General features: G+C 41.0%; 1 protein-coding gene across 3 annotated transcripts in view; it reads right to left on the reverse strand.

The window, feature by feature from the left end:
• Positions 1-590: 590 nt before the first annotated feature.
• Positions 591-25,880, reverse strand: part of HS3ST5 (heparan sulfate-glucosamine 3-sulfotransferase 5) — a 308,905-nt gene continuing 283,615 nt past the window's right edge. For 2 of the 3 annotated variants that reach the window (XM_053591091.1, XM_053591092.1), the window contains 2 exons: positions 6,884-7,022; positions 597-3,180 (listed from right to left, as the gene is read on the reverse strand). In XM_053591091.1, coding sequence (XP_053447066.1) covers positions 2,247-3,180; positions 6,884-6,990 — 1,041 coding nt within the window. In that variant the 5' untranslated portion in view covers positions 6,991-7,022 and the 3' untranslated portion in view covers positions 597-2,246. Of the gene's footprint in view, positions 3,181-6,883; positions 7,023-25,880 lie in introns of all 3 variants that reach the window. The other variant, XM_053591090.1, reaches the window with a different exon arrangement.

Here is a 25,880-nt window from a genome sequence, read left to right on the forward strand (position 1 = left end):
AAATTATAAAAGATGGTACAAATACAATGAAACTTAGAATAAACTTGGATATATACTATTGGTAGTTGTGGTAACGTTTGAGAAAAAATGGTTACAAAAGGTTATTACTGAGAAGTTTCAATTCATTATTTTTTTTATATCTTTATGAGTTTGGAAAAAGATTGTCATTTTTCACTTTTATTGGTGGAATACCTAAGCTGATGTTTGACACATCAGTGTTCTAATGGACCATAATTTGACAGTTCCTGGTACAAAATCATATTAGCTGTATTGTGCTCTAGGAAGACAGTGATTATGTCCTTGGATGTTGTACTCAAAGCATTTGCTCTGACAGTGAGCTGAAATTTGAGACATGGGGAAATCTGACACCAATTTTTTTGTATTGACTTCATTCATGGCTAAGGGAGATGTGGCTGACATTTAGACCTGGGATTCTCACTGCAGAGTCATGGCACAGGGAGGGAGGGTCAGCCTGCCGGCAGATGTTGGTACCATGCCTGTTTCATGCTGAGAGAACAGCATCGCTGCTAATTCAGATGCTAAGAGATGATTATGGAGGCAGTACTCGAGAAGCAATATATACCGACACTGGAGGGGAAAGGGCTATTTATTTAGAAAAGTTCACCATCAAATCACTGGACAGAGTAAACAACTCATGGAGAAAATCAACACTCATTACAAACAGAGGGAATCCACTATAATTTGCTGATTTCCCTAGGCACTCTCCCTGCGATGCTGAACAAAACTCTCTCAAATAGCTGCCACTGGATTAGCAACTGTGCTTGTGAAAAATTCGTCCTTTTGGTGGTTGTTTTGATATCCCTTTCCATATTTTTCTGAAACATACTTAAGCATAATCCAGTGCATCTGATGTTAGTGAGGCATCAATTTAGCATTAATTTCTCTGGTTGGAAATATGAGCCATATGTTGACGATGGTAATAGCAACACTATGCAATGTAATCATTTCTGAGCAGACTGATATATTTTCATCTAAAAGAGAGTTCTGAGGGCTTGTATTCATTTTTGAAGCATCAGCAGCTTTCAGTACAGAGGCCACAGAAGTTTTCTAATTTTCTTTTATATTTCTCTACTGGTGTGACTCTGATTAGAGGTTCAAATAAAATGGGGATTCTTCTATCCATTGATTCTGTTAAAGAATTCCTTGTCTCTCTCTCCTGGGACAGTGGGTCTGCAAGTAAATTACTGTAATTGTTACAGATTTATAGCAGAGCCCCACTAGGGTTGTTTAAGGTGGCTGTTACACTTGATTTCATGATGGTTGAGTTTTTTTTTTTTTTAAATATACTCAACCTCACTTGGTAAATACATTTTTACAAAGGTACAGAAATCCGACGAATAAGCACATCTTTCCAAGTGCTCTCACATGCACAGAAACAGCTCCCATTTTGGTAGCCAGGAGGGGGCATGTAAAACAAAATGAATAAAAAAAAATTACACACAGACTATTTTTAATCCATTCCATTTTTAAATACCACAATAAATTTAATTTTCACAATAAATTAAATAGCCATATTCAGTTTACAAAATAGAATTACTTAGTGTGAAACCAGTATTTACAACAATATACACTATGTACATGACATTGCTCTTGGTTGACACATAACATGGAAGTAAAAGAACTTGGCTTTCCAACGTGTGAGTAACGCGCTACAGGTGACACCATGGTCCATACAAGAAAATGATAGTGCAAAGTCACCACGAGAACTTTGGGACAATGACAGTTTTGTGGGATAAGATATTCTCTCAAATAATAAGAAAATAGCATTTTCTGGTTTCATGGCACTAATTCAGCAACTGAATTAAAGAGCCAGCTTTCCCTTAAAAAAATGCATAATTGATCCTCTACTTCCTGAAGCTTCACAGCTATTGGTACATTTTTCACACATTTATCTTTTGGCTTAAATCTATGAAAATGGCGAAGGACAAATTCTGAATCAAAGGAAGACTAACTCTTTGAGAACAGCTGAAGTCACTTTCCCCTCTACCTTTATCTCTTCTTTTTTTGTAAATAGCTTAAAAGACGCAACTATGTAGTCAGCTGTTTTTTTGTAAATTTTCAGTAGAAAAGGAACTGCTCTTATATTTGGTCACATACTGCGTATGTACAAGGATACATGGAAAAAATGACGTGGATAGCTATGTCTATGAAAAGTGCATATTTTAATCTGGAGGAGACATTGTGTATCTCCAGGCATAACACATAGTGTTGCACGACATATTGTTTTAGGGCCAGTTCAATGTCCTTCCAGTGATCTGATAAAATTTTTGATTGAAAGGGTGAAAGAATTTGCGCAATTTGGTAATGACAGAGGGGTCCACCTCTGGATGAATGCGCCCCTTGCTGCCCGCCAGGCACTTGTTAAAGATAATGTTAAATCGCAAGCAGTAAAACCCTCTGGTAGCATTGAAATATAGATTGTATTGACTTATCCTTGGAGGAAGATTGAGGAACTTCTCCACAAGCTGAAGTTCTGGCAGAGGCTCCAGGATGAGGCGATCTCCATCTACAATGTGAAACTGTTCAATTGGAAAGTATTTCAACCATCTTTCCAGATGTTTGGTGTAGATGCTGGTTCTTACTGCTTTGTATTTTGTGTTCACTTCACAAGTATTAGGATCTATGGCCAGCTTCTCAAACTTGTAATAAGTCTTGTTCTTCCTCTCCTTCCCCTCTAGCACCTGAGTGTAATCAGAAATAGCTCTGGTGGTGGGCTCCCTGACAATGATCAACAACTTGATGGATGAGTTCATTTTGTAAATCCTTTCTGGAACCTCCTCTGTGATGAAATATGCTGGGCTTTTTTCAATTGTGATTTGCTGAGGATAGGAAAAAGGCATCTTTTTCCTATACCACTCAATGCCCTTGGCATAATTCTCATCATTATCAAAAAAGTGGATCTCTTGAGAGGCTTTGACCACTGCCGGATGGAGGTTCAGCATTTCAAGCAGGGCCCTTGTGCCTCCTTTCCTCACCCCAATGATAATGGCCTTGGGGAGCTGCTGCACCAGGTCATGAAGGCCAACCTGCTCCTTGGAAGCGTTGTTCTTCCGGAACTCATGGAGCAGGCCACGTTTAAACTGCAGAGCTCGGAGAGGGAATTCCGCCTGACCTCGGGCTCCACCCAATTGGCCTTCAATAGGGCAAATGGGTTGTAGCCTGCAAGCAACAGAGAGACACTTAAAGAAGGGTGTTGCAAAGAACTCACTTTTCTAGTTCCTCAGTCAGACTAAGCCTTTAAATGCATAAATAAAACTGCTGGTTCCCAGCCCGCTGCAATCTATAGTGAACATATGTTTGGGAAATTTTATTTTAAGCAACCTTGTATTAAATGGAGCACACATAATTGATGAGTTTTTTTAATTAGTGCTCCTTAAAATTTTTATTCACCAAGCACTTAATTGACTACAAGAATGTACTTATGTTCACAGTACAGGATAGACAAGTGGCACCAGCCACACGAACAGCTTTTTAACAGCTCACCAGTTAAAATCACTTAGGAAACATGAAAGACTGGAGACTATAATCTTCAGTTTGGGGGCTGAAGGGCAGCTAGGAGGCCACGTGTTTCGGGTTTCATGTGCTACTATTTTCTTATAGCTCAGCAACACTCAGGTGGCGCTTAAAAACCTTTAGGACACAATCCAAGAAGAGATCCTGGTCTCTCTGCCTTTGCCTATTTGCACCATTCTAATCTTGGCACTTGCAGAGTTTTTTGTTCTATGAGAATCTCTGCCCTTGCCCTTGGGGACAGCCAGAAGAGTACTATGTTTTTGCCTCCTTCTCTTTCTGTCTAAAGAGATTGGGATCATGTTTTGACTTTGCTGAAAGTAGGAACAAACCCAATTGCCATCAGCAAGTGTTATATATCACCTACAGCGCCTTGGACCAGAAATCAACAAGACCTTGACAGGCTGGAAGCTTCAGGTCTTCACTGTCAAGCCCGTTTAAATCAGGGACTCCTAAAGGAGGGAATGCAATGGCTACAGCCAGAAAGGAGGGTTTTTACTTTATTATTACCTGGAGTAATGAATAACCACGTCTGCTTTCCTCAAGGAGAAAGTTATGGTTAACAGTTACAGTGATATTAGACTGGAGTGGCTTGTTGAATTTGGCCTGGTAATACACGTGGTTAGCACACTGAGTTTCCTTCTAGGTATGGTCTTAAACTCAACTGAAACTCCTTATAATTACCCTAAGTTAATCTGGGAAGGTATTTTGGCCTTCTTAGTAAAAGGAGACAGTATCAGTCCAAAGGCTATTAATTCCTCCAATTGAAAGCTTCTAGTTATCCTAGTAATTTGGAGTCTGTGGCAATGAGGCCGATGTTTGCTTGTTTCAGGAGATCCTATTGAGTCTTTCATGTCCTCCAGACCGTGCCCAGACTGCTCTGTAGAATTGGGGGAATGGTCTTGGTTTGTGCTCTGTTTAAACAGCTATCTATCATAATGCTTGAGGAGAAATATAAACATAAAATATGTTTTTGTGTTTGTTTTTTTATGCTATTTTTTAAATGAAGTTTTGTTCTCTTGACCTGGCTAGAGTACAGTGGCGTCATCATAACTCACTGCAATCTGAGACTCCTGGGCTCAAGTGATCTTCCTGCCTCAGCCTCCAGAGTAGTTGTGACTAGGGGTATGTGCCACCATGACTGGCTAACTTTTGTGGCTGGTCTCAAACTCCTGTCCTCAAGCAATCCTTTTGCCTCAGCCTCCTAGAGTACTAAGATTACAGCCACTGTGCCTGGCTTGTTTTTTATGATTTTGAAAACAATTCATGCTCATTGTGGAAAGTGTGAAAATGCAGAAATTATTTTTTTAATGGAGTTTACCACAGTTAATATTTTAGAGAAATATGTATTTTGTTTTTATACCTTGTTAATGGGGTTGATATACTAGAGCTGTAAAAGAGAGACGTAAAATTATCAACAGACAGAGAGTCAAAGATGTTTTTAATTGCGACATTGATTGGGATATTGAAAACTCATCAGCTCATCTTGGGGTCTGTTGAGAATTAAACCCGAAAGCATCCATTGATGGATTTCTGTCTTAAGCACATAGAACAATTCTAGAATTTTCTTGGAAGAATTGAGAAAATAGCCACTTGTTCTGTAGGATTTAATTCTCTCAGAGAACCCTGGTTGAAAGAAAATGACATAAATGGAGTAGGAGTGGAATTTCTCTACCTGTGGAATGGGCCATTTTCCTTTATTTCCTTTCTCTTTCTACCTTTTACCTTGGGAGATCACACCCTGGAGAACAACTCTCTATCTTGCTCTCTATCTCTATCTTGCTGGGACATAAAGACAGGAGAAAATGTCACACTCCTTCCCACTTTCTGAAGAGCAGATTCTGAGCACAGGTCCCAAACCAGAAAGCATACAATTTGAGGATTAGAAGGGGACAGTACAGTGACCTCTGCCTCCCCAGAGATCAGGATCTTCAGTTACTGGAGGGCTGGCCTCCGTAAGCATGTTTCAATTTCAGACGTAATTTTTTCAAATTGGCAAGTGAGAGGTTTTGAGAAAGACCACCAGGCAATCTGATTCCTTATCCAAGCTGTCCCCTTAGAGACCAGAGCTTAAAAATTAAACGAATCATCAACTAAATAATGAATGCGGTAATGATCATAGATTGATTCCTCAATAAAAAGCAAATGACTGGAAGCTAATTAAAGGTATGGGGAAGACCTGAATATAAAAGTTTCATTATGGACATAGGACAATGATACCACCTCAAGGCTTTTCACCAATCATCAAGGTCTATGTTAGGAAACTACTTGTGTTCAGTGATGAGCACAGATTTTATGTTTTCTCCAGGTACCAACGTGTGAGTGGGGCATGTGCTGAAGAATTTCAGGCATCAAAGGGGTTTACTATACTAGTCAAAATTGACACTGACTGAAGGATTACTGCTACATTGTTTCTAAATATCTAGCGATAAAGTCTACCAATTAGCTTGAATTTTGAAAGGAAAAGGAAAACTGAAAGGAAGATATTTTCATTTTGAAGTGTGGCTGCATTTTCACTGGCAATGAAAATTGAACTCATGGAGAACACATACTTTAGACTTTCCAGTGCAAGAAATAAATTGTAAAGGGCAAAGAAGAAAGCCTCACATTTCAGAAATTAACTTCTTTGTCCTTGCCACCCATACCAGGCAGAGAACAGTCCAGAAACATTTAATGTGAAGTCAGCTGATGTTGCTGGGTCTTCTGTGGGCCTAGTACCTCTCAACTGTGTAACTTTTTCAACCTAAACTACATCTGCATTTTTTCCTCCATGGATTTTTCCATTGCTTTCTGGGCAATTATTCTGAGCGACAGCCTCTTTGTCTGATACGTTCAGCTCCTGAAAACCAGAGCTAATTAACACAGTTAAAACTCCCCAAGCCGGTAGCCATCTTTCCAGGGCGATGGATCGCAAACTTGATGAGCTTCTTTCCAGGCTCATACATAATTTTAATGCTCCTGATAACACATTTATTGTCCACTCATAAATTTCAAAATGAAGATACACAGACACATCATCATGGTTTTGCTATAGCTAGAGGTCAATGCCAGATGCACGCAGTGCACACTGAGTTCTAGTAAATGATATCTTCACTGTACACAGCTTTCTCCTTCTCTAAAAGCAAGTGTCAGTGCACATAGAATACAAATGGATCTGGACGGAACAGCTTGGTTGAGCAATGTGGCTCTTTTTCTTTTCTCAATAAATCAAAATCAATACTGCAGAAAGCATGTTTCTTGGGAATTTTGAAAGAGAAAAACAGATGGATAGATTTAAAATTATGTCCTAAGGACATTTAAATCAAGATTTACTTAATGTCTTACATGGACGTAAGAACATTTAATCACCCACCTATCCAAGCTCCCAACTCTGGCGACTAGATACAGGAGACTGCCAACGGCAAGGCTTCCCAGCACCAAGAGCTTCTGTCTCAGCCACACCTGCTGTTTGAATAGCATGGCCCTCCATCAACCTTCAGGACGGCTGTAGCCTGAGGGATGGGAGAGAAGGACTCATTAGCAGTCATCTCTTACACATTCTGTTCATTGTCACAAAGCCAACCACAGGCTGGACAGCAGGTGATGGAGTGACACTGCCCGACTTTGACGATTTTTATGGTGTAACTGGTATTTAGCAAAACTTACCTTTCTTTTTCTGGTCCTAGTTATGAGATTGTATACTAAATAAAAGGGGCAGATACCAACAAGGCAGAACCTGCCTGCTAGACAATTGTCAAGGTAAAGAAACATGCATATAAATATTATATATAAAAGATACACTATTTTGGTGAATCAGTCAAAGAATATCAGTAACACAAGCAACTTGAGGTTTACCAGCAGGCCAGTCATGAAAATCAGGGCAGAAGTTGAAAAAGTTCAGTAAATTATTCCTTTGGGCATAACAATGACATATTATTTTACTTAGATATTTTTCGTTTTGTTTTGTTCCAGGTGTGAATGAAGGATGGGGTGGAGATCACAGCGATTACTTACTGAGGTGATCGGGGGCTAAGTACGAGGATCTCACGTGTTTGAGGACATGGCTCAGAGGAGCCTGGTGCTTCCTTTCATGCCCTTGGCTGGGCCCTGGATTCTGAAACATGTTCAGACAAGATGTTCCTGCTATGTGACCTCTCCAGGCTTTCAACAAGTTTACACAGGTTTGGTGATATTGGTCTCGCTCCTACATCAAGAAAGTAGCTTACCTAGAAACCTTATTCTCTGATACCTGAAATAAGGCCAGCTGAAGAGTGTAGGGCTATACTAGTGCTGTTATTAAATTTGGGGGGAAAATGTAGGCTCCCAATTCAGCCTTTCTTATTAAAAATAAATTCAATCTTCCTTTCAAGATAAGATTGTTTGCTTCTTATTGAAATTCAACATAGTAATCCAGGAAGAGGAAAGCTCTAGCAATGAGTCCTGGTCAGAAACTGTTTTCTGTTTGCTATGTGAAGATTTTCTCTGTGCGAAAGGGAACAGCAGGATGGATTGATTGATCTGTTCATTCATTCACGAAGAAGAAACTAAGCACCAAATAGCATTTTCAATAGTTGTAGTAGGTTTATGCAAGATTCCAAAAAAGATTCTGCAAGAGATTTAGTCACTGGAAAATGGATAATATGACGACGGAATCATGAAACATCCAGCGAACACAACCCAATTCCTGATAACATATGAATAAATATTAGAAAAAGAAAATGAAGGGAAAGGTCAGAGAATGTGGGGATGGGAAGGTTTTCCTTGTGGAATGTACTGCAGGGACTGGACAGCAAGCTGGAAGAGGGCGTCCCAAGGGAAGATCAGAGCAGCATTCATTCAACACTGGCTGACAAATACATAGGGAGCATGTCCCATGAAGTGGGGGCCATGGATAACAGTGTTCTACTAAACAAGCAAGGTTCCTGCCTCCTGTGAGTCCATAATTTAGTGGAGAAGACAGACAGTAAGCCAGTAAATCTACATACAGGATTATCATGTACTTATAAATTACAATAAACGTGAGCCAGTCAATCCTAGATATAGGATTAATGTATACTTGCAAGTTGGGGTAAACTTGACAAAGGGAAAATGACAGGATCCAGTGAGAAAGAGTAATGGGAAGAACCTACTTCAGTCCTTCCTGAAGAAGTGACACTTGGGCCGATACAAGGCGGGGCAGGACCTAGGAGGCAGGAGTCGGCAGAAGTGGATTTTGGGCAGAGGAAGCAGCAAAGAGGCTGAGGAGGGCAGATGCTTGGCCGGTCTGAGAGGTGAAGGAAGGCGGGTGTGTAGGATGCAGGGATTGAGGGGGGCAGAGGGAAGGCTGAGAGCAAGAGCAAAGAGGGAGCCCTGGGAAGGGTATTTGCAGGGGACTGGGTGAGCTTGTGGTTCCGGCTTAGCAGGGCTAAGTCAAAATCCAGTCTCTTCCTCTCACAAGTCCAGGCCCTTCTGACATCCCAGCACCAGCACTGTCAGCTCAGCCTCTTCCCTGCTCCCCACAGGCCTTCATTGTCACCTCTGTACCTTTGTTAGTTTCCAACGTCTCCTTCTTGAAGACTCCCAGACCTTACTGATCTCTTCCTAGGGAGGGTGATCTTGGTGAATGTGGAATTTAGGGGCAATGAATGATCTGGAGACGCTTTCCACTGGTGGGTAGGAATGGGTCACATCCATTGTGTAGATAATTACAGGGCCAACAGGTAACAGCTGGGCTTGATAATAAAAATTAGAAGACATTTGCACATAGCGGGTGAGTGTGCGGTTGCAAAGTGACCTCATGGTGAAACTCTGTTCAAGATTAGCTTGCAGGAGAGAGAAGAAAAAATGAGACGTTGTGAAGGTTGCAGAGGAAGTGGTGTACTAGGGGACAAGACTGTCAGCCCCCTACTGCAGTGTACATATCATCTGGTAGATATATTGGGCCGTTTGACCTGACTTAATATGACATCACTACTTTTTCTACTGCCACTGAAGAGCTTGCAGTGTCAAGGACCCACTGAGAGATTGTCCCTGATAGAATCGAGTTACTGAGCCACCCAGAAAGGATCCCTTTCCTGGAAAGCATGTCCCTCCCAGGAAATAGTGAACGGACCAATCCAGACCTCCCTAACCTTGTCCCACCTACCTGGCCAGGTAAAGCTATGGACACATCAATCCTGGCTGCCCTAATCCTTTAAATCCCTGTCCACCATAGCCTACCTGTGGATTTCTCCCTCGTCAGGAATCTCACCCTACCTGCACCCCAGGTGGAATACAAGCCACTTTGCACAAATTGTATCTCTGCCTTCCTTTCGTCTTATGCCTTGGAATGATTTTTATCTTTGGGTCCAGAACCTTTCAGTACCTTTAGGATAAAACCCTTTTAACTATAGAGATTTTGTTCTATGGAATAAACTCCTTTTTTTTTTTTTAGCCCCACCTTTCTGTGCCTGGATGTCTTCAATACACCTGCTGGGGCCTTCTCTCTTTCCTTCTTTTTTTCTGGAGGTTGAATTTCGTCAACCTTTTGTTTGCAGGACAGGTCTTGCTCCTGACTCTGCCTCCTCTAGTTCTGGCAGGCCCATCACACCCTCCAAAGTATCTTCACTTTTGCGGTGACACTGATAAGAACTAAATTTTTTATTTGAGATTTCAGCTAACAAGAGTGAGTTGTCCCTGCTCAAGGGCAAAGACTGCTGGATTGGGAGTCCAAAGCCCTGAGCCACACATTGTGGTTTGACTTTGTAGTGGAAAGGTTCTGATTTTTGTTTTCCTCATCTGTAAAATTATGATAGATAATGTCTAACTCACGAAGTTGTTACTCATAAGCACTGAGGGAGATGTTGTAGAATAGAAATTTGTGAACATTTGAGCATTTTATATTATAAAAGTGAAGCATTATTTAGGACTTTAAGAGGCCGATAAATTAATTCTTGTAATGCATCTTAAAGAGGAAAAAATAAAATCAATGCAGTTCTCATGAATAGTTCTGAAAAACGTAAGTCCATTTTTAAGTATAAATAACTTTTAATGGAAAATCTTGTTAAACATTAGAACATTAATGTTATGCTTTTTGTTCAAAGCAAGATGGTGTGAACGCGTACATACACACGAAGTTAATGCTTCTCTAATTGAACCAAATCTTGAAGAATTTTGGAGAAATGAGGAGGACAAGGCAACAGTTTCTAATGAGGCTTCCTAGGAGACAAGTGAAATCTTAGTCTGTTTTGTAACCAGTCTCTGACTATGTACTAAGAGATAGTACCAGAGCAGTCCCCGAATCAACCTTCCTCAGGGAAAAACCAAGATATTTGGTTAATTTAACATGCAAGATGCCTCTTTGGTTTCCTGTAACACCATGAAGTGTTCAAGTCTGCCAGGATGATGTGTCAAGAGCTGGGAAGTTGTAGTTCTTGGTCTAGGAACATGAGACAAAGGTAAGTCACACCATTCAATCCTTCATGACAAGTGCTGTTACACTGAACTTCTCCAACTCCAAAGTCCCTATTTTTTATCTATGCCAGATTTAATGGCGATTTTAATAATCTTTCATCAGAGCAATCATACTGGTAATAGGCAATTTATGTACGTTTATTATTTCTTTTTATATAAAAAAAGGTTAAGGACCCACAGTGACAGTGAAGCCCTCATCATCTCCAGTGTCTAATCTCTGCATCTTTCACTCCGTGTGCCAGAACAGCACAGTTATAATTTCTTCTGACCACTAAAGCTTGAACAGACACAGTGTCTCCGCTGAACAAAGCAGAATATCTAAATAACAGAGGATGTGGCCAGAAACCAAAGGGACATATGGGTCTTTCTCAAAGCTAGGAAAGAAATGATTCCCCAGCTGAAACAAAGAAATAAGGGGATTCACAAATAATGATAATAAAGACATGTTCAATCATTGCTCAAAGGCTTGTATACATGCTTTACCACAAGCCCCTAGTAGCAGTAAAAATAATAACAGGGACAATAGCAGCAAAGTTCATTAAAAATGACTGAATGTATACAGCAGAATTATTCCAAGGAAGTCATAGCCCTCTTCTGAGTATTAGCTCATTTATCCAGGCAACCGCCTCATGAGGTGGGCAGAAAGTACATTTATTGAGCACGAGGCTCTCTGCTATTTTCTTTTACCTTTATGATCTCATAGAATACAACAGACCTGTGTGACATTATCTGTTTTATCTTTGCTGGTGGCAACTGAGCAGAGACATGAGCAGATTTTCTTTACTAAGGGCTAGGGCTAGTTAACACAGAAGGATGATTTAAATGCAGAATCATCTGAGCCCAAGAGCATGGCAGCCTGATGACAGCACCACTCAGAGACTCTGGATGCTCCCCCAAGAGAGTCTTCATACATATCTGTTCATTGACGGAGCAGCATGGACAAACCCCACTAAAGTCAACCAAATTACCCGCCACTGAATCTTGAGGTAGAGGATGTGGAGGGGAAAAGAGAGTAAAAGAGGAAAAACGTTCCTCTGGAAGGGCAGGTAAAAGGGACCATTTGGGTGGTTTGAATCTGATGAAAGCAGGGAGAGATATTAATGAGTAATAGGCATAATCATCACAATGAATGGTAATGTTTCCGGAGTTTACAAAGGTTTTCTCGTATTTGCTATGTCACTGATAATTAAAACTGACCAGAACCATGAGCATCCCACTTGTTCTCCCATGAGTCAAGAACTAAATTTCCCATTAAAGGGTTTCGTAGATGATAAAAATCACATTGGGATTGACTGTCCCTTGTCACCCTCTCAGATTCTTTGTTTTTTCTTTTTCCAAGCCAGGGTATCATTCTGTTGCCGTAGCTAGAATGCCCTGCTGGCATAGCTCACAGCTACCTCAAACTCCTGAGCTCAAGTGATCCTCCTGTCTCAGCCTCTCGCCACAAGGCGCAGCTAGATTTTCTAATTTTAGAAGAGACGGGATCTCGCTCTTGCTCGGGCTGGTCATAAGCTCCTGAGCTGAGGCGACCCACCCACCTGGGCCTCCCAGAGTGCTGGACTCACTCAGTTTCCTCTGTGCCGCTCTCCAAAAGATCTTGTCACATCTGTGTGTTGCCTTTTCATTCTCCCTCCCACAGCTTTTGCCCTCAGTATCTCAGTGACTGGCTCTCCACCTGCCCACCTGTATTACCTGATTGCCCAGGCCAGAAACCTTGGACTCTCTTTCCTGGCTCCACTGTGCCCACTGCAGGTCCACTCAGCTGGTGAAAGGCTATCTCTGGTGCTGCTACAATCCCTCAGCTTGGCTGCTGTTGATCACGACTGCCTGGGTTCGGACCAGGTCTTTCCCTCCTCCAGGTGTTGGGCTTCTACATGGTCTCCCCATTATTACCAGTTTTGTTCCTACCTCAATTTGTTCTCCATACTGATATCATGGTAGTCATTCCAAACGGAAATCAGATCATACTGCCTCCAGCTTAATATCCTTTTGTGGGTCCCTGTAATTCACAAAGTTTTAAAAGACCCTTTATGCACGCCCACTGCATCTCCATGTAACCTCCATGGCTTATGTATACAACTTCAACTCAGAGCAACTTGCAGTTCTTTTAATAATCCATGACCAGTTTTGCTTCAGGGACTTTCTTCAGATGGTTGCCATTGCTTGAGTACAGTAACTGCAGCCAGGCACGGTGGCTCGTAATCCTCACACTCTGGGAGGCCGAGGTAGGTAGACTACTTGAGTTTGAGACCAGTGTGAGCAAGAGCAAGACCCTGTCTCTACTAAAAATAGAGGGGATTGTGATGGGCACCTGTAGTCTCAGCTATGTGGGAAGCTGAGGCAGGAGGATCACTTGAACCCAGGAGTGTGAGGTTGCTGTGAGCTATGATGTCATGGCATTCTAGCCCACGGAACAGAATGAGACTCAGAAAAGAGAAGAAAGAAAGAAGAGAAGGGAAGGGAAGGGAAGGGAAGGGAAAGGAGGGAGGAAGAGAGAGAGAGAGAGAGAGAGAAAAGGGAGGAAGGAAGGAAGGAAGGAAGGAAGGAAAGAAGGAAGGAAGGAAGGAGAAAATACTAATTGTGCCTCATTTAACAGGTCCAGTAAAAGGGATTCCAATGGTCTGCCCTGTAGCATTGCTGTGAGGAATAAATGAGCACGTGCTATTAGGCACATAGTAATACACAGTAAATGCTCATCACAATGGCAAATGTTACCTTCTCTCTTCTCTCAAGAGAAAGAAGAAGAGGGAGATCTCTTAGATTCTCATCTTAGGTTCCCTGGCAAAGCCTTTCTTGATCACCTAAGGCTGGCTTAGATATTCCTCCTGTGTGTCACCACAGAAATCTCTATTTAATTCTGTTTAAACCAAATTGTAATTGTTTATTTACTTGTGTGTTTCTAACTAGACCCTCAATTCCATGAGGTGAAAGAATACATCTTATTCATTACTGAATTATCACTGGCATTTAGGGTCTTACTCAGTAAATAACTGCTGGAGAATCAAGTCAGTTATTTGGAATGATCTTTGAATCTTGTAATAAGCTATGGATTCTGGATACCACATCTCTTTAGATAACAGGACTTAACCTTTGCAGAGTACTTTGCAGGCTGTGTCTAAGTCGCATCATTTTTAGCATACTTTTGTTTTTTTTAAAAAAAAATGCACTCATATATCCTTCATCTGGATTCATCAATTGTTAATGTTTTGCCATCTTTGCCTTATTTTTTATATATCTCTATATAAACACCCAGAGACGTATATTTTTATAGACCTCTTATTTTTACTCAGCTGTTGGAAAATAAGGGGGCACCTATCATTGCAGCATGTTAGAAGCTGCCACCTCACGCTCACACAGCCCCGTGTTTAAAAGCGAGGCAGTGAAAAAAAACCTAGGGAGGTGAAATGCTCTGCTCGGAGCTTCAGACTACTACTGCTGGGGCTGGCAACTGCTAGTCTGGGGCTTTCTACGTTGTACCGCTTTCCTCTCTCTTAAGTTCACAGTAAGTTGAAAATGTCACAGCTTTGATTGGTGGAACTGAGACATCCCTCATCTTTCCTTACACTTTCAACTTCTAAATTCTGAAAACTTGAGTATTGAAAGGACTAGATCTTTGGCAAAGTGGTGAAGAGGAAAATATTCTTAAGAGATTTCTTGTCTTATCTCCTATTTTACTTTCCTTAATTCCTGTAAAGAAAGAAAAAAATTGGAACAGCTCCAACATGAGTGGTGGAGATGTGTGGCGATGCCCATCCAGCAGAGAGCAAGAACTGGCTTCCACTCTGTGAGCCGGTCGTTAAAGTCATTATTAGAAATCATGTTATAACAATTTATATTTAAATTAATTAAAAAAGAGGTGATAAATATGAACAACTCATTATTTCTTAATCATTTTGCTGCATTTACTATTGCCTGTGCTCTTGCGGTTAATCTGTAGTATCTGCACAGTGGAGATAACTTCCCATCTCTTCCCAGTCCCACACTCAGGGCATTCATCTTCTTAGCTTAAAATTCTGCATTCAGTCCATTCGTGTGGGGAGCTTCAAATTAGTCATGGAGGATTTATGCACCAGAAATTGACAAACACTATAAACCATCCTCCCCCACAAGGAACTGGTCCTTAAGTGTTTGTGAGCACATCACTGACTGTGCCCCATTCATTTTTCTTTTGTACATTCTTTAATCAGGTCTTTCCCAAGTACCCACCAGCTATGCAGGGTGGGGTCAAGTGCTCTTGGGAAAGAAGAGGGTGGTAGGCCTACCTCTTACCTCTCTTCTCTTTTTAGCCGCCTCCTTCATTCTCCTGTCATTTTATAGAGGCCTGTTTTTATTTCTGCGATGCCTGTGATCCTTTGCTTTCTGTTTTGACTTTTTCAGATCCTGATCTTTCTTCCTAGCTTTTCTGCCACCTCCCGGCCCCTGTCACTGACTATGTTCTCTAAATCAGGCGTCCTCAAACTTTTTAAATGGGAGGCCAGTTCACTGTCCCTCAGACCGTTGGAGCACGGACTATAGTTTAAAAAAAAAACAAACCATGAACAAATTCCTATGCACACTGCACATATCTTATTTTGAAGTAAAAAAACAAAACAAATACAACCACACTGCCTCATGTGGCCCGCGGGCCGCAATTTGAGGATCCCTGCTCTAAATAAAAGAACTTAAAGGCCAGGCAGGCATGGTGGCTTAGGCCTGTAATCCCAGCACTTTGGGAGGCCAAGGTGGGAGGATAGCTTGAGGCCAGGAGTTTGAGACCAGCCTGAGCAACCTAGTAAGATTTTTTTTGCTGCCAAAAAAGTACCATCTACTTGAAAGCCTGAGGCAGGAGGATCCTTTGCCCCCAGAAGTTTGAGGTTGCACTGAGGTATGATCATGCCACTGCCTGCTATCTAGCCTAGATGACAGAGCAATCCTGTCTCTAAAACAAACAAACAAACAAAAACACCCAGCAAACAAAAACAAAAGAAAAGAAAAGAATGTAGAGCTATTATTCTGTAAGTAACAATGATAACAAAGGTACAGCTAAAAATCTTAGTAAACCTTTTAAGTATTTAATAAATATACAGAATAATTTATAGTTAGCTTGTATGTAAAATGAGACTAAAAGTTTCCTATTCTTGGGCAGGCTAACATTTTCTTCAATTGCAGTATTAGCATTAGTATTACTAACATGCTTCCATCTTTCTCCTCAGAATCTCAGGTCTTCCTTTCAGTGCCAAGAAGCCGTCACCAAGTTTTGACACCAAGATAACTGCCTGTGTTACCAGTCATCAACAAATATTTACCATATGTCAGGCACTGCAAATGCCAGAAATAATGCCGAGAAAAAGAGATGCAGACTCTACTTTGTTATTTACAGTTTTCTAGTGTTCAGGGTCAACATTTTTTTTCCGTCGCCCTGGCTAGCGTGCAGTGTTGTCACTGTGGCTCACTGCAACCTCTGACTCCAGGGCTCCAACAATCCTGCCTCAGCCTTCCGAGTATCTGGCTATCACCATGACTGGCTAATTTTGATCCGGGTATAAATGAAAGGATAGTGAACTTCCTGTTAAATACAGAGCTCAGATCCCCACAGGGACAGGGGCTGCTGGACTTGAGTCTCACCTCCTGCCCTAAGGTCTGCTTCCCCTTGGGAGAGGCTTTTCCTTCTACCCAAGGAACCACAGTCAAACCACTTTTCAAAAGGTACTGTTCTTCCTGACAAGGTTCTTTTGTTTGAAATCTCCAAAGTGACGGCTTCGTTGGGCATATTTAGAGCAGACATCACCTGCGGCCAGGCATGTGCAGGTACCTGAGCCTTCACAGAAGGCTCCAGGCTCAGAATGGCCCTATGCTTGGTTTAACGTTCTACTGTTACTGTCTTGGAATTCTCAACATTCCGTTTTTCTCTGGGCCTCACAAATTCTGTCCATGTTCCTATAGCCAGGCCTTTCAGCTTCAGGGCAGAGATACCCCTGAAGGGGGTGGGTTGTGGCTCTGCACAGGGTGGGTTGTGGCTCTGCACAGTGCCACCTCTTTTTCTCAGACACTTAGTCTTAAGGCCCAGACACTGTCTTACCCCTGTCACGTGGAGCCTTCCCATCTTCCCACAGAGCTGGGAATTCCACTCGCCTTTGTTTCTCTCTCTCAATTCTGTGATCTTTGCTGAGGCCCATCTTTTCCCTAAGTAACCAACACTGGGAATGGTGTCCACTTTCAAGAACGTAGTCTACTCATGAAGCCTTCGAATCCTAAGTACAACAACCATGGAGGCTGTACCACACACACACAACAGCACAAAGAGTTCCATTACAACAGTTTAGTGTGTGTGTATGGGAGATCCTTTGAGATGAAGAAGGCAGACTGTCCACCAAAACAGATAAGAAAATGCAGAGATTCACAGACAATAGGCATCTGCTCATTGTGGAGCAAAAATAATTGTCTCTTCACTCTGTTCCTTCCAGGTAAAACAAGATAGGAAGCCCAGACTGGGGTACTGATCTGCTCTGTGACTGGATAAATCACTTCGCCCCTGATCTTTTGTTTTTTTTCACCAAATAGACAAAGGCCTTGGAGGGCAGGAGTTCAGCGATCCCTCTGGGTCTAAAATTCTCTTGTTCTAAGGATGGTACCAGATCAGCACTAAGTGAGTGTGCTGAGAATGAGATGAATGCATAAGGAAGTAAAGAGGGAGGAAATTAGTGCCTACTTTAAATTTTAAAATGTCAACCCCTCCCCCCCCCATTCCCCACTTTTAAACAGTCCTCACTTCTTTAAAGACAGCCACACCACGTCCCACTACCTATTACCCTGAGGAACAATCCTTTCATCCCAGGACACAAAATTTCTTTGAAAGGAAACTGACACTTGAGAAAGGTTCTACTGATGAGCTTTCGATTTGCCCTACTGTCAGGGAGCCCATGGAAATCCCATTTGGAAAAAATTAACCAAGGGCAGCTGGGGAAAATTGTCATAAAGAATTCGTTTTTCTTCTACTATAGTGATCACATAAGAGAGCTGTAAGGAGGAAGAAACAAATGAAGATGGGCACAAGAACAGGCCAGGAGAAGCAGAGTTCTGCATGTGTCAAGTCGAACATGGAGACGGGGTAAAGATTAACAGGAAAATGGACACCATTTCTTAGCAGATTAAGCAGAAAGTATATCCATCAGGATGCTCATAATTGCTCTATCAAATGGCTAAGGAAGCTAGTTAGCTGTTTCTTTCTTTAGTTAACTGTGAAGGGTCAATGTTAGAAATGAAAAGAAAAAAGCTTGATAAATTATACAAAACTGCAGAGTTTAATAATACCCTGTGCTTATCCTCGCGAGAGTTGCTGCAGGAGCAGCTTTGAGCAAATTTCAAATCGTCAAATGGGTTCTCCATCCCTTCCCTGCATTCAGCTTTTGATATCACGCATGCATTATTTATCACAGCTCCCATTATTGCCTTAGCTTGAGTAGTCCTCTGGCTCTCTGTCTGCAGGACGATACTCATTTTGCATTTGTAATTATCAAACTTAAAAAGGAGCCATTTAACTCTGCTTCTGTCCGGTGGCTTCATTTAGGAGAATGATGTCTTAAGAAAAGATAAGGTAACTAAATTTGGTTTTGGCCTGGAATCCCAATTACTCTTCCCCTCGCTAACTCACTGGTATATGGGACTAATGCTCATAGAATGGTTCTCCACTTTTCCCCAAATTTCTTTTCGCTTCATTAAATAGTTGCTAGAGTTTAGTAAATTTGTCCTGCTACTGAGTTCAGAAATAGAATCTTTCCTTCTATAATCTTGTGTTTATATAGAAAAGTGTGAGTTGGAGAGGTTACAATTATATAGGTAAGTAAGTTAATATATGTGATCCAAATACATAACTCCAGTGATGCAGGCTCACTGGAGAGAGCCTTGTAAAGAGATCAAGTTAACAGGATAAGCCCTTCCCTCTGCTCCATACAGCTAATGTCAGTTTTATATAAATTTAGCAATCACATCTAATTATAGTTGAAGGTATCGATTTTAAAATTAAAGGTGGTATTCCCTTATCAGACAGAAAGTCAACTACTTCATCTTATTTCTTTTCTCAAGTTTTCTTTTAGTTTTGGGGAGGATTGAAGAAGAATGTATATTTACAAATGGCTTTTGGCCAGCGAGGTACCTCCTGTAATCCCAGCAATCTGGGAGGCCAAGGCAGGTGGATTGCCTGACTCAGGAGTTCAAGACCAGCCTGAGCAAGAGCAAGACCCTCTTTCTAATAAAAATAGAAAAATTATCTAGGCATTGTGGTGAGTGCATGTAGTCCCAGCTACTCAGGAGTCTGAGGCAAGAGCATCCCTGGAACTCAGGAGTCTGAGGTTGCTGTGAGTTAGGCTAATGCCATGCATTCTAGCCCAGCAACAGATGAGACTCTGCCTCAAAAAAGAAAACATGGCTTTTAATGCCACAGACATATTAAAAGTCTGGTGGCATTTTTCTCATTAAGCTTGATTTGACTGTAGTTCTCATTGTCCTTTCTGTGCAGTGACCTTTCTTCCCTTTTAATGTCGACAACACTGATATGTGTGTGTGAGTATATAATATGTATTATATATATAGAAATCAATAATACATATTGTAATTACAATATTTATAATTATATTTAAAACATAATTACATTTATATTTTTATAATTAAAATATATTTATATTAGATATATAATCATATATATAAAATTACTACACATATATATTTGAATGACTGATTTTTTTTTATTGTTGGGGACTCATTGAGGGTACAAGAAACCAGGTTACACTGATTGCATTTGTTAGGTAAAGTCCCTCTTATACTTGTGTCTTGCCCCCAAAAGTTGTGTCACACACCGAGACCCCCACCCCCTCTTTCCTCTTTCCCCTCCTTCCCTCCTTCCCACTCTCTGCTCTTCCTTTCCCCCCTTCTCTCTTTCTCTGCTCCGCTCTTCCCCCATTCCCCACTGTGTTTGACTGATTTTTAACATTAAACATTCTAAATGAAAATATATAATATATATTGTAATTACAATATATATCATTATATATAAACCATTAGCAGACCAACTACATAGAAATGTGAATATATCGTGTTAAAATTACCAAGTTAGAAGCAGAAAATTCAATATATTTAGTATGAAAGTTTAGAAAATTTATGTAAGTACAACTTACTGAAAACATCAGGGAAAGATAACCTACTATCCACTTAATCACCATAAAAACATAGTTTTCAAAATACTACTGTCCATTAAAATGTCAGTTTTCAGTTTTTAAAGCTGTAGTTTAAAACTTTTTCTTTCATAACAAAAATATGAGGGACCCAAGAATATTTATTCTCCATTCTATAGAAGCCAAGAAGCAGCCCAAGATCTGTTCAGGAGTGGTACCCAGGTCTGCTGACCTAATAACTGGCGGAGTTCAAAATAGAGTCTAGCTATATTTACTGTTGGTGTTTATGCTGGGAAAATTCATCCTCTTGATATTTTTTATTTCTAGGATGCATTCATTACTGCAAATCTAACCTTTGTTTAATGCAGTCATACCTGAGAGATACTGAAGGCTCTGTTCCAGACTACCACCAAATTTTATCCATAACTCTATAAAAGTTATACTTATTCTATTCTGTAGCCTATTATGCGTGAAATAGCATTATGTCTAAAAAAGCAATGTATAGGCGGCGCCTGTGGCTCAGTGAGTAGGGCGCCGGCCCCACATGCCGAGGGTGGTGGGTTCAAACCCAGCCCCGGCCAAACTGCAACCAAAAAATAGCCGGGCGTTGTGGCGGGCGCCTGTAGTCCCAGCTGCTCAGGAGGCTGAGGCAAGAGAATCGCTTAAGCCCAGGAGTTGGAGGTTGCTGTGAGCCGTGTGACGCCACGGCACTCTACCCGAGGGCGGTACAGTGAGACTCTGTCTCTAAAAAAAAAAAAAAAGCAATGTATATGCCTTAATTTAAAAACACTTTAGCTGGCTGGGCATGGTGGCTCACGCCTATAATCCTGGCACTCTGGAGGGCCATGTCAGGAAGATCCCTTGAGCTCAGGAGCTTGAGACCAGTCTGAGCAAAAGCGAAACCCTATCTGTGCTAAAAATAGAAAAATAAGCCAGGCATCATGGCAGGCACTTGCAGTCTCAGTTACTCAGGAGGCTGAGGGAGGAGGATCGCGGGAACCCAGGAGTTTGAGGTTGCTGTGAGTAGCAGTCTAGCTTGAGCAACTGAGTGAGACTACAGCTCAAAACAAAAAACAAGAAAAACCAAGAAAACTTTAGCCAAAAATGCTAATGATCATGCGAGCCTTCAGAGACTCGTAATCTTTTTGCTGGTGGAGAGCAATGGCTAGTGAAGGTTGGGGTGGCTGTGGCAATTTTTTAAAATAGTAAAACAACAATGAGGCTAGCTTCACTAATTGAGGGTGGCGCCTGTGGCTCAAAGGAGTAGGGCGCCGGCCCCATATGCTGGAGGTGCGGAGGTGGCAGGTTCAAACTCAGCCCTGGCCAAAAACTGCACAAAAAAAAAAAAAGGAAACAGCTTCATTAATTGATTCTTCCTTTCATGAAAAATTTCTCTCTAATGCAATGCTATGGGCATTTTACCCATAGTTGAACTTCTTTCAAAATTAGAATTACTTCTCTCAAGCCTGAGGCAAAGGGGTCAGTTGAGCCCAAGAGTTTGAGGTTGCTGTGAGCTATGACGCCACAGCACTCTACCCAGGGCACAGAGTGAGAGACCCTGTCTTAAAAAATAAATAAATAAATAAAAGAAAACTTAAAAGTTGAAATTATTCCTTAATCCATGGGATGCAGAATGGATACTATGTTAGCAGGCATGAAAATAATATCAATCTCCTTGTTCATCTCCTTCAGAGGTGTTGGATGACCAGGTGCTTTATCAATGATCTTTTGAAAAGAATATTTTTTCTGAGAAGTAGTTCTCAACAGTGTGCTGGAAATATTCAGTAAACCATGCTGTAAACAGATGTGCTGTCATTCAGTCTTTATTGTGGCCACTTCTAGAGCACGGACAGAATAGATTTAGCATAATTTTCAGGGCCCTAGGATTTGGGGGCAGTAAATGAGCATTGGCTTCACAACTTCAACTCACCAGCTGTATTAGCCCATAACAAGAGAGTCAGCCTCCTTTGAAGCTCTGAGCCAGGCATTGCCTACTCCTCTCAGGCTGTGAAAGTCCTAGATGGCATCTTCTTTCAATAGAAGGCTGTTTTGTCTACACTGACAATCTGATATTTCGTGTAGCCACCTTCACCCATTATCTTTGCTAGAGCTCCTGGATAACTTGCTGCAGCTGCTCCATCAGCACACGCTGCCTCACCTTGCATTTTTTTTTGTTGTTGTTATAAAGTGGGCTTCTTTAATTAAACCTCATTAACCAACCCCTTCTGGCTTCCAACTTGTCTTCTGCAGCTTTCTCACCTCTCTCAGCCTTCCTCAGAATGAAGACAGGTCTTTCCCTGAGTTAGGCTTTGGCTTAAGGGAATGTTGTGGCTGGTTTCGTTTATGCAGAGATCTTAAACTTTCTTCATCTGAGCAATAACGCTCTTTTACTTTCTCACCATTTGCGTGTTCACTGGAGCAGCACTTTTAATTTCTTTCAGGAACTTTCCCTTTGCATTCACAACTTGGCTAACCAGTGTAATAAGCCTAGCTTTTAGCCTGTCTCAACTTTTCCACGTGCCTCCTTCCTTGCTAAACTTCATCATCTCTAATTTTTTATTTTAAAGTGAGAGACATGAAATTTTTTCTTTCATTTGAATGCTCAGAGGCCATTACAGGGTTGGTAACTGATCTAGTTTCAATTATCGCCGTGTCTCAGGGAATGCAAAGGCCCAAGGAAAGGGAGAGAGAACAGCTGGTGGGTGGAGCAGTCAGAACATGCACATTTATCCATCAGGCTGCTGTTTCATATGGATGTAGTTCGTGGCTCCCCCAAATAGATACAAAAGTAAAATCAAAGATCACTATTCACAGATCACTATAACAGAGATGATAATAAGAAAAAGGTTTGAAATTTTGTGACAATGAGTAAAATGTTGCACAGATAACACCTGAGCACACACTGTTGGAAAAAGGATACAGACAGGCTTGCTCAACACAGGGTCGCCACAGACCTTCAATTTGCAAAAAAGCATAATACCTAAAAGGCACAATAAAACATGGTTTGAAAGGTTTTGAATGAATGCTAAAGTAATTTTTGCTAAATTACTGGACTTGGAAGAATTGAAAGAGCTATAAATATAATTTGGAGTTAACAAGTGTGTATATTCTTTGTATCTGTCTCTGGAGAGATCGATAGTTCCTCATAGGAGAAGACTCTGGTGGAATGAAAAAGATTACAACAGATTTGTCAAGGGTAACTGAGGAAATAAAAGAGTTGATTGAAAAACTTCTGAGAAAAACAGCCATTATGATAATTGTGAAGTTAGAACATTAACTCCAATATCTCCTCTCAAATAATATATACATTTCCTGGTCGGGATTTTCATTGCAGACTGATTCTCCAGACCCCTCCAAATTAGGTGTTATTTTATTAATACTTTTAAACATAATATATATGTTTACATTTATTCACATTTATCAATATCATTGATCCATTCCTTTTTTATTTTACTTTTTAATTTTGATTTTTTTTTTTTTTGAGATCAGAGTCGTACTCTGTCATCTAGGATAGAGTGCTATGGTGTCCGAGCTCACAGCAATCTCAAACTTTGGGGATCAAACCAACCTTTTGGCTCAGCTTCCTGAATACAGGCATCTGCCACTATACCTGGCTAATTTTTCTATTTTTTAGTAGAGATGGGGTCTTGGTTTTGCTCAGGCTGGTTTCGAACTCCTGAGCTCAAGCAATCCTCCCACCTCAGCCTCCTGGAGTTCTGAATTATAGGCAGGAGCCACCACCCACAGCCTTCCATTCCTTTTTAAATTGGTATCAGCTTTATTGAAATATAATTCACAGGCAACTCACCCATTTAAAAGTGTATGATTCAGTAGATTTATTTATTGTATTCATAGGGTTGTGCCACCATCACCACAATCAATTTTACAACATTTTCATCACCCCCAAAGAAACACCATACCCCTCAGCAGTCTACCCCTATTTCTCCACCGCTCCCTCCTTGCCCTCCGCAACCCCTAATCCACTTTCTGTCTCACTGTTCCTTCTTACATCTCAGCTTTTTCATTTTCTTTCTGTTAGAAGAATTTCCTCCCATTCTGCAAACAAAAGTTGTGACATTTCATTTCAAACCAGATGTAGAAATATTATCCTTCTTTTTTTTCTCATTCCAAGAGGAAAAATATGCAGAACTTCTTTCTTTGAGCTGTTTTCTCCATTAGGATGATCTAATTCCTGAAGGATTTGTCAGCTGTTGAGAGTACTGAGTTGAAATTTGATTTAAAAGAATAGGTTACTAAAATTTTCTCCTCACAAAATTAGTCTTACTAAAAGCATGTGTAGTGAGAATCAGATAGAGTCAGGCAGGCTAAGGTGTACATGACACAGAGGTCTGGTTGGTTTAGGTCCTAAGTGACCGTCACCCCCTGTCTCCTATTCTAACTGTTTTGTAAATTTAGCTCACACCCTAAAGTAGTTTAGGTGGATTGATTCAGAGATTAATTTTGAATCGGAATGTTGTAATAGGTCACTGAGGTATGCCGATTATTATTTGGGATAGAGGTTGGTGTGGTCTTTGCTTTGAACTTGTATGTATAGAATTATGATTTGGGAAATGATAGAACAGAACACTCTCAAGGAGGCTACTCTCATTGTTCTCCAGAATCCTGGCATTCCTGCAAAATGAAGTTTGGTGGACCTAACCCCATCTCTGCATACTGGCTGACAGCGATGGGTGGTTGGACTCTCTGTCCAGTAACATTACTCTCTTTTTCTTAAATGGATTTTAAAGTGTTTAATGTTCGGCAAAGACTTCTTAGGTTAGTACCCAACTAAAATAGAAAGAAAACAGGAGCTTGTAGAGTCGAGTCAGCATCCACCAGGCAAAACACCTTTACTGGACCCAGGGAAAAGTTTTCAGGTGTTATAACACTCTCATTTGTTGAGTGGTGTTCAAGAAAAAAAGCAGGACTCTATTAAAAGTACTAAGACAGATTTTATTCAGCAGTACTAGAGAGAGACTTACGCATAAGACAGAGCTCAATTCCGGTTGTGTAGAGGAGACTGGGTGGGTTTTTTCCTAGCAATCTATTTTCCTTTCTCTCTTTTTCCATTTCAGTAGATTTAGGGGGTACAAACTGAATTCTGCTACATGCATGTGTTGTATAGTGGTGACATCTGGGCTTTTGTGTACCCATCACCTGGACAGTGTGGACACCGTTGTTCACCGGTGACATCACCAATAGGTAATGTTTTATCTGAAACTGGTGTTTTGAAAAGAAGATGATAGAGAGGAAAGGGAGAACGTGTGGTGGCTCCAGCCAGATGGAAAATGACAAAAAACAGAAAAGGGGTTGGTCAATGTGATTAGGCCATCTGGGTTTATTAATCGACACAGATATGGAGAAGAAACAAACTTCTACTGAGAAAAGACTCAGAAAAAATAAGGTCCCAAAGCGAAAGTCTTCTCATGGGAGTCCAAGGACTCCTGCAAAGTCCTTCCTATGGTGACTCAGCTATAGGAATTTGTAGAAACTTAACTTCTTGGGACCTTAAAACTAATGCTTGCTTCCACTTCTGTAAAAGCTGGGCCCATCTTATCCAGTTCTATTCAAATTGACCAAAGAGAAGGGTACCCATGAACAAGGAACCCTTGGGTGGAGATAAAAGGGAAAGGACAGAGCCAGTTGGGGAGCTCGGCCATTTTTGGACTCCAGTCTGCTGTGGCTCCACTGGCTGAAATAAAGCTCTTCCTCTTTTAAACCTGGGTGTTCAGGTGTTCTTTCTCTCCATCAGGCCTCATTTTCTTGCAACACTATTTTTAGGAAAGGAGGCAC

This window comes from Nycticebus coucang, chromosome 5 (assembly GCF_027406575.1).
Source record: "Nycticebus coucang isolate mNycCou1 chromosome 5, mNycCou1.pri, whole genome shotgun sequence".
NCBI lineage: Eukaryota > Metazoa > Chordata > Mammalia > Primates > Lorisidae > Nycticebus > Nycticebus coucang.